The sequence below is a fragment of the Lolium rigidum genome, chromosome 4, assembly GCF_022539505.1.
Source record: "Lolium rigidum isolate FL_2022 chromosome 4, APGP_CSIRO_Lrig_0.1, whole genome shotgun sequence".
In the NCBI taxonomy this organism is placed as follows: domain Eukaryota; kingdom Viridiplantae; phylum Streptophyta; class Magnoliopsida; order Poales; family Poaceae; genus Lolium; species Lolium rigidum.
Genome location: NC_061511.1, coordinates 258,821,815 through 258,830,961, shown reverse-complemented (window position 1 = coordinate 258,830,961; position 9,147 = coordinate 258,821,815). Strand labels below are relative to the sequence as shown.

The following is a 9,147-nucleotide window of genomic DNA, read 5'->3' as shown; positions in this document are numbered from 1 at the left end:
GCTCAGTACCAGTATGTAATCTTTGTCACGAGTCGTTTGACCCAAGGAGGCAAATACTGCCATAGAACTTTTTTCTTAGCTGCAGCTGTACTGGCATTGGTTACGTGTTGATTTTGTTATCAAAGTGAGTAACTGGCAACTGCAAAATTTTGTTCCTTGAATATTCCATGCTATATTTGTCGAGTTCCAATCCTGGTGAAAAATATTTGACACTCATGGGACTGGACACTTGTCTGGTTCAAAGCTAAGCTTAAGACAAAGTGTGGCTTGCCACAAAAATATGGCAGTGGGAACCAAACTGCCCCTAAATGTCTCGAACTCAAGATCAGACCAGTCTAGGATCATAGGACAATGTATGTGTTGAATGAAGATATCCCAGTCCAGAATCGTACAACAAACAAGACGAGTTCCAGTTTTTGAGCTTTGGCCCATGTAATATACATTCACGAAAACCTTATGATATGCGCACGTACACAAATGCTACCATATTTACTTTTTAACAGTTAGCTATGATGGTTGAAAAATCATTGTTTTATAAGGGGGGAAATCATGCTTCTAGCACCGATGGATTGTACAAACCAAACAAGAGGTTCCAATTCTTAGCAACTTTGTTTTGACATGCAATTGTGTCAGCTTAGGTTTTGATACATCGGTCATGTGATGTGGCAACCGGCTAAACACCATTGTGTGTCCAATTATTTAGGCATGACAGGCTAGGCTTTGGAACTAAAAAAAACATGAACATTTTGAACCAAACATCATGCCAGTCCGAAATCATAGGACCACTCGGACCAGTTCCAATTTGTTAGTTTGCCAAAATATTGAAGCTGTTCATGGAAACAATTTAGAATGCCAGGGACGCAAACACCATACGGTCCATACATACTTCACATCAATTAGTTATGTTGGATGCAAACATGAGAAGATCATGCTTACCACCAATAGATTGTACAAACCAAAAAGGTGCCCGTTCTTACTAACTTCGGTACAACACGGTGGTAGAAAGTTCACCAAGTGCAAATTTAGATGGCAAACTTAGTAAACTTTGCAAACACACAGAAATTCTCCTGGCTACATGAGTCAAAATCTTAAAACCAGACACTCCAAAGCCTACCAAACTAGGGTCAATATGTATGTATCTGCCTGGTCCTCGGAAAGATGAATGGCAGAGCAGAAAGACAGGAACAAAGAAAATAACCTGCTAGCCTGCGAAAAGAAAAATAAAATGTGTTAAACAACTTGTCCCACTTAAGTAATGAACTGCTATGTTATTAACTTATTATAGAGTACGCAATAACATTAAGGTATCGACTATTGAAAAGGGTGTAACTGAATATTATAGAAAGAGAATTGTGGATAATCATTAACTGAATATTATACAAAGAGAATTGTGGATAGGCAGTAACGCAAGAGAGTGGCCGACCTGAGCAACAGCAAAAGATCTCAGGCAAAAAAGTAAACTTTGATGAACAGTGCCAGCGCAAACTGAAGCACTGATGCACTAGCAATCAAAGGCATCAGATCAGCTCCTTCAGTGCATTCCTTCAAGTTTAATGCGATGAACCAAGATGATGCGCCACCAGTACCAGCTATGATGAGCCAGCGCAGAAATTCCACAGGAATAAGTAGCAGTATCTGAAGCAAAGAAAAACAGCAGGGCAATCTGTATTAGGCGTGGATGAACAGAAGTGTGAGTCTAAATTCTGATCAATGCAGTAGATTACTACTTTGATAGAGTCAACTCTCAGACCAGATATCCTTTACATTATACTCCATATAGTTGCACCAGAGAGAAAATTCCTACATAACTAAGAGAAGGTACATATGCAATGTGCTAACTGCTACATAACTAAGTGAAAAATCCTACATATTCTTGCTAGTGATAGCACGAAAATATAAATGGATATTGGGGCAGGAATAGAATACTTACAGATGCTGGTATGAAGATAAACAGAGAGTAGCCCCACATACACCAAAATCGGACAAGGCTTGGGCGTGATCCAAAATACTGAAACAGAAAATAGAATGCAGCAGGTACCACGATAGCGTAACCATACATGACCGATGCCGCCCAATTGAAATAGCCAACATCAAAGTTCCATATATTCAGATGAGTTTTCCTTTGCATTAGGTAAGTGGCAAAGTTTCCGAATGCAGCCAGCATGAATATCAGCGTAGTGGTGATCCATAAGGGCCCATACCTGTGGATAAAGATTTATCACAGACAAGAAAGTAGGCTCAGATATCAAAATAATTTGAGTGAACTATGCAGTAAGACCTCAAGCTCAAGTGGGTGAAGAAATGTTTTAAAAGCTGGACTTGTCATGTTCTCTTAAAAATGATGTTGCTATCATAATTCATAACACAAGCACCATCTATTATGTAAGGTACAAGTTACAACATATACATTAGTACGGTTACACCATATTTGATATTTCTCTACAACTTCAATTACAGTATTGCACTTCCTCTTTTAAAATGTCCACCTGATGCTAATATGCTAGTATTTTACTTCACTACATAATTATGGCAATGTCTCAACAATGCCCTCAATACTAGTGTGATGCATGTGTATTTGCTACAGCTTATGATATCACTCGAGACGTTAACAAAACACAGTATAGTGTAGCAACCTCTTGTGGGGTTGCCTTTGATTTGCTACAAACTGTATACTGGACCATTGCTTCCAATAACTTAGCATCAACTATATGGCACTCGAGACTTCATTTTTTAAAACATGGAAGCAGATGGCGGATTGGCAATAGCCTAATAGGAGAAACTTACATGTCAGGATTAGCATCTATCTTCCTGACAAATCCATCCATTGGATAAACTGAACTGACGAGCCTGTCAACAACGACATCGGTATCGACATTGAAATATGGAGCATAAGAGGCAACGTTGAAGTATCCTTTCCAGCTTGTCTGTGTTTCTACATCTCCATCTGCAGGGAAAGTAAAGAGACTTCAGCACGGAGCACAGATAGAAAAGAAACATCATTAACATCCAATTGAAGATGCAATGTTGAAAAACATATCATTTCTGCATTGTCAGGGATAAGTTCAACAAAGAACAGATGCATGGCAGTGCTTGATCTGAACTGGTTGTTCCTAGAAGATCAGAACACATTGTGTTTTGAAGATCTAAAAATGTTGCGTGGTGGGAAAACACAGAAGCCTTAATGAAATGCACAATATTATCATCATATCCTCCATACAACAGCTATAATGCTATCTCAATGACTTGTGCAAACAAAAGTTGTTCTCAGCTCTCAGTTCACAAACACAGCTTCAATGAAGGTTTGTATTTTGCACATGCACCTTTAAAGAGTATAATAACCACTCGGCTAAGTACATGAAACTCCATACCTATTTCAAACTGAAACTCATAAACATTAATTAGGGCCTTGGCATTTAAATACAGTCACATCAGCAGTTAAGGCATCCACATCGCAACAAACTACTCCAAAATATACCTAGAGGGGGCGGCCCTGGAGGCTGGTACCCTCCTCCACTGGCACCAGGAGCAGGCGGGAACTGCTGCAAGCGCGAGGTGGCAGCCGCATTTCCAACTGAAACGCAATCGATTAGAATCACAGTAGGCTCAGGCTCAGCCCAGCAGCAGCGGCACTAATCTATTCTGACACGCGCGCGCGTACCTTCGGCGGGGGCGCCGGGCTTCCTCTCGTCCGGGGTCAGCACAGCCTGCGGAAACAGCCAGATTAATCGTCACAAATCAACAGCGAAAACCCTAGCGGAACGGGAAACGGATAGAGGGGCGGGGCGCGATCGGTACGGGGACGGAGCCGAGGAGGTGGCTGGTGGGGAGGCTGGCGTAGCCCTCGTCCATGGCTGCGAGGTCGTTCGGGGTCGTCGCCGGTCAGCAGGTGCGCATGGCGTCGCCGGAGTCGGGATTGGATCGAGGATTTCTGGCGAGTGGGGAGGGGAAAAGGGGAAAACCAACTCTGCCGTGGGGAAGGGCAAGTCGTCGTCGAACGCCCTCGGCTTTGCTTCGGGTGGAAGGAGGTCGCGTGGCTGGTGCGGTGCCTCGTGCAGTTGTCGCTTACGATAAAGCCCGTTAAGGAAAACTATTGGCCCGTTAAGGGATGATTTTCTTTTCCAAATGGAGTCAAAAGCTTTTTGTCACATCTCATTATTAATAAAGAAAATGAGAATTTACAGTTGGTTAAGGGCAAACCGGGCATCACTTCCACTAAACAATACATAAGTATTCTTGTTTCGGCAGACTTCCTTTTGATGAAAAGCATACATGTGTTCTTATTATTTCGAAATAACTATAGAGATCCTTCATTGATTCTTATATAAATGTTGGTATGCATAAATTTAAAATACTTGAAGTGGCATTTATTAAATCATGAAAAGTTATTAATTTATTTGTTTCAAATTTTCAATTAGTTATACTCTATTTGGCTTATCAATAGAGGCAAATTTATTCGCTAAATACAAAGTTTGTGTGTTTCTCATAAAAAACATGTTCTCAATTATATCGATATGCATAGTGTTATAGTTTGCAAATTTTTGTTTTTTTATCTATATGCGAGCTTCTTATCGTACGAGTAGATAAGTTAGATAAAGTCCATGAGGTTGAGTACACATATATCACATTACGTCACCTTCGAGGAGATTGATCCCCATTATTAGTCCTTAAGAACTCATTTATGAAATTGTCTAAAGGACCTGTAGTAAGTGCTCGGCAGGGTTTTCTTTCTTACGAGTTTTTTGGTCAACATCTTACTTTCTTACTATGTCAAGTTATGTATCGGAACATCGTCCTCTCTATCTTTTGCGTTATCATAAAAGCCTATGTGCCCATGAATCTCATCGTTCGATTTGCAATGTCATTGTCCATGGTCATCGCCAAATAGTTTGTGTTGCTTCTCTCTAGGCACAATGCACAAGTGGTTTTCATGGTTGCATCGACTCACTATTGATATCAACGCCTCCATGAGTGTGTTGTTTTGTAGGCCAAGCTACATTTAGCTTTTTATTCAAAATTTTGAAAATGGTATTTTAAAGTTTTGAAAAAATCTAAGAAAAAATTGTAGATGTAGGCAGTGATGAATCTCCAATTCTCAACTAGAAGTACCTTATATTTTAGGCTATTCAAAAGTGACAAAAAGTATGGATCTAAAGTAGTGAACATTGCAACATTTGAAATCTCCATTTTTATTTTGAGATTTTTGCATGTTGGCACAATACATTATTACAAGCATCTAGGAACACATTTCAGATTTTTCTAAAACTTCACGATTCCATTTATTACATTTTTTAAAAAAGGGGGCTACATGTAGCCCAATCTGCATTTGTATTTTCTATTGCATCCATACCCTTGTGGCATGGTGTCTCTATGAACACCGCAACCAAATATGTTACTCTATCCGTGCGAAATTAACGAAGTGGCATTTTGTTTGAATCCACATGGCTGGTAAAAAACTAACAATCAGTCATGCAATATTTCTGATGTACCACTATTTATTGTATAGATATGATATGGTGGGAATCTCTTATGATAATCATCCGCGCCTTAAACGTATCCTAATGCCTAAAAGTTGGATAGGGTTGCACTTACGTAGGGACTATATAACCCCCAATTTTTATGAAATCCATATTTAGACAAATTCAAGAAATCCTTCTATGAACAGATGGCGTATTATTTTTCTCGGAAAGAACATAGGTATTCTCTCCATTCTAAATTAGTTGAAGGTCTAGCTTTGCCCTAAGTTAAAACCTTTAAATTTGATCAAATCTGTTTCACTAGATTTACTAGAGATAATATTTTCAAACTATAGGCTTAATTAAAGGTAGAACTTCAATTAATTTGGAAAAATAAGGCAGAGTTAGTTAAAACACACCGACGACACCTCAAGATGCGCCGAAACGAAAGGCGACCCCACCGTATCCCACCGTCTCTCGCACCCTTCCTCACTGCTCTCGCTTTCGCCCGCATCCGCGCTCCGCCCTCGCGATGCCGTCGCCGTCGCCCTCCACGGCCGCGGCCGCGGCCGCCGGAGCGCCTCTCCGTCGCCGCCCATGCGCGCCGCGCCGCCGCACCCCAGCCTCTTGCTCCCTCCCCTCCCGCGCGCTCGTCAAATTCGCGCCGGCCCCGATGCTCGCCCACACCCACAGGCCCCGGCCGTGCCTGGCGGTGGCGAGGGCGGCGAGCGCCGACGCCGCCACCGGAGCTAAGTCGCCCGTCTCCGGCGGCCAGATGCTGGTGCGGATCTGGCTCCTCTCGCCGCTTGGCTCGGTTAATTCGTTCGCACGTGCGTGCGTGCGCGCGCGCTTGCCTAGCAGCAGCCTCCTCTGATTGCGGTGCGTTTGTTTCGCAGGTGTTCGTTCCGCCGCACCCGCTGATAAAGCACTGGGTCTCCGTCCTGCGCAACGAGCAGACGCCCTGCGCCGTCTTCAGTGAGTGCCTCTGCTCAATGCCTTACATGTCGCGAGTTGGATTAGTGGTCATTTGTTGCCTAAGCAAATTGTTTAGCCGTGGGTTGGAGCAGGTCGCTGCTGGTTAATTCGTATACATGTAAGAATTACTTTGCGCGCCTCTAAATTGAGATGGTTGTTGTACCTTGGTTAGGGAGTGCTATGGCAGAGCTTGGTCGTCTGCTCGTATACGAAGCCTCCAGGGACTGGCTGGTGAGTGGAAACCTTGAACGACTGAGCATTATTCGTTAGTCATCTAATCTGCAAAGTTTTGAAATGCCATTGATATAGACCTGGTTGGATGGTGAATTCCAGTAATGCCTGAATTTCTCAGCACTTATTGTAGAGAGAATGATGTGATGCTCAACTGTTTTAAAATTTAAACCCTTGCAGCCTACAATCACAGGAGAGATCCAAACACCTGTAGCTGTTTCAAGTGTTGAATTTATTGATCCAAGGGAGCCGGTTATGGTAAGTCCATTTCTAGACACTAGATATTGTATTTGGGCGTTTGTAGTGTCTATTAGTATATTTACTCTTCTCATTAGTATGTATAACAGGTTGTTCCCATTCTGAGAGCTGGTCTTGCTCTAGCTGAAAATGTTTCATCTGTACTGCCAGCCACCAAGACTTATCACCTTGGTAAGTTGCTTAGATAAGTCTTATTAGAGTCAAACATTGTTCTTTTTCGATAAGCCAATTAGCTTCATGCTTACATTGGCTGCATCGCCCAGTTCCAACAATCTAATATGAGTTATTTTGTTTCTCTAAATAGCGCTGCTGAATATTCTGGATTTAATGTGTGCATGGCTGTGTCCAGTAGCATAAAGTTCGAAATATGCAGAATGTTGTTTCCAAACTAAAAAATATATGTTTTGTGCATGTATCAGTTATTATAATGAAGCCAAAATTCTTGAATCATGTCTTTTGAGAGTTTCTTTGTCAATTACACCAAACTTACATGCACCTTGAGAGCTATGCACCATTATTCTTATCTTGGGATTTTTTTGAACATGAAGGACTACGTAGGGACGAAGAAACACTTCAACCTTCAATATATCTCAACAAGTATGTTCTAAGATCCATCTCATCTTGCAAGCTCTTATTTAGGTTTTTATGTGTTGTTTTAAATTAGGCATAGACCCATTTGTAAGTTCACAAAATGATTATGCTTGACACTAGATTCTTGAGTCCTTCTGAGCTATTTAAGTCAGTTTTTTTTCTGGATAACTATGCAAGTCTGGACGATACATAGTAATGCACGCAAATATTACAAAATAGGGTTCCATTGCTATTTAGTTTTATTGTACACCTGTGAAAGCAATACTACCTCGACAATACCTACTAGTTATTTAGTGTGATTTCTATTAGTTCACTATGTTGCTATTAAGTTCTTTTATTTCTTCTATCCTTTCACAACAACGTAAACACCTGAGTGAATTCAAGTAGTCTCATAATCTTTCTTCTTTCCTCTTCTCTTATTTAATGCAGCTTACCAGATAAGATTCCAGAAGGAACCCGTGTGCTAGTTGTTGATCCAATGTTGGCCACTGGTAACCGTCAACTCTACCTAAATTATCTTTTGCTTAACGCTCTTCGCCTGTGATTCTTCATCATAAAGAAGAGAAATACAATTTATTTGGAATACCCATTTCAATATGTTTCTACTTCTCCTCCATGTACATATTGTTCATTATTATTTGAAGTAACCGGACACTAGTCTCCACAAAGAAAGAACGAAAGAAAGAAAGAAGATAATTCGTTGTACCCTAGCAGTTTATGTAATGAAATTTCTAGTGAGACTATAGTTGTATTATTTGAGTATTCAGGTATGATTATTTTTAGTTATCAATGAGAGAAATACAAGTTATAGATTGGTCTAGTAAGCAGAATTGCTGGTATACTAACACATAAATATAACAACTGTGCGTTTAACTTGTATACCTTTAGGTGGGACGATCGTTGCTGCTATAGACTTGTTGGTTGAACGTGGGGTTACAAGCAAACAAATTAAAGTTGTAAGTTCATCGGACTGTTCTATATTTAGTTATCAAATTATTCGTTCAGTGAACCCAACACTTATTATCCTTCTGACGCAGATATCAGCTGTTGCAGCACCTCCTGCACTAACAAAGCTCAGCAACAAGTTCCCTGGGTAAGAATAGATAAAGCCATTTCCAAGTATTTATAGAAGGCTCCTAGTGTTTACTCTCTTTTCCTTGGTCTCCAGGCTCCATGTGTATGCAGGAATGATCGATTCTGAAGTAGATGAGAAGGGGTACTGTTTTAACCTTCCGTTATTCAAGCTAATGCATCGGGTTAGTAGGTCAGGCAAGCGATCCAATGAAGCAATGACTAACATTGTTCATCTGTACCAACAGGTACATAGTTCCGGGGTTGGGAGATGCTGGTGATAGAAGCTTTGCTACATAATCAGACACTTCAGTTTTGACGCGGACAGTACCAGCGAGAATCGTATATGCTAATTTTTTGAGGATTGCCTTACTGGAGTACTTAAGAGTTACGATTGTATTCCCTTATTCCAGACTTTTGTCCTTCTCGGTAACATTACTTTCGATTATTATCACTTTGTAATTATCCATTTTGTATGGTTATAATATATATGACTAACTCTGACGTCTCTCCTGAAGAACAATTTGTTTCTTAAGAGATGTTCTGTTTTTTTCTGTGTATGTGATGA

The 9,147-nt window shown here is 40.8% G+C and overlaps 2 protein-coding genes across 2 annotated transcripts; one reads left to right on the top strand and one right to left on the bottom strand.

Moving 5' to 3' along the window:
- Window positions 1-879: 879 nt before the first annotated feature.
- LOC124650349 (protein YIPF1 homolog) lies at window positions 880-3,963 on the bottom strand. Its single transcript, XM_047189881.1, has 7 exons — window positions 3,796-3,963; window positions 3,659-3,704; window positions 3,476-3,571; window positions 2,785-2,944; window positions 1,931-2,201; window positions 1,424-1,635; window positions 880-1,206 (listed from the first exon to the last, which is right to left on the bottom strand). The coding sequence occupies exons 1-6, from the start codon at window positions 3,847-3,849 to the stop codon at window positions 1,444-1,446; spliced, it is 819 nt and encodes a 272-aa protein (XP_047045837.1). The 5' UTR covers window positions 3,850-3,963; the 3' UTR covers window positions 880-1,206; window positions 1,424-1,443.
- A 1,962-nt stretch (window positions 3,964-5,925) lies between these two features.
- LOC124707589 (uracil phosphoribosyltransferase-like) lies at window positions 5,926-9,114 on the top strand. Its single transcript, XM_047239251.1, has 10 exons — window positions 5,926-6,234; window positions 6,350-6,428; window positions 6,601-6,659; window positions 6,840-6,917; window positions 7,007-7,088; window positions 7,466-7,514; window positions 7,938-7,999; window positions 8,397-8,464; window positions 8,546-8,601; window positions 8,677-9,114. The coding sequence occupies exons 1-10, from the start codon at window positions 5,986-5,988 to the stop codon at window positions 8,858-8,860; spliced, it is 966 nt and encodes a 321-aa protein (XP_047095207.1). The 5' UTR covers window positions 5,926-5,985; the 3' UTR covers window positions 8,861-9,114.
- Window positions 9,115-9,147: the final 33 nt, after the last annotated feature.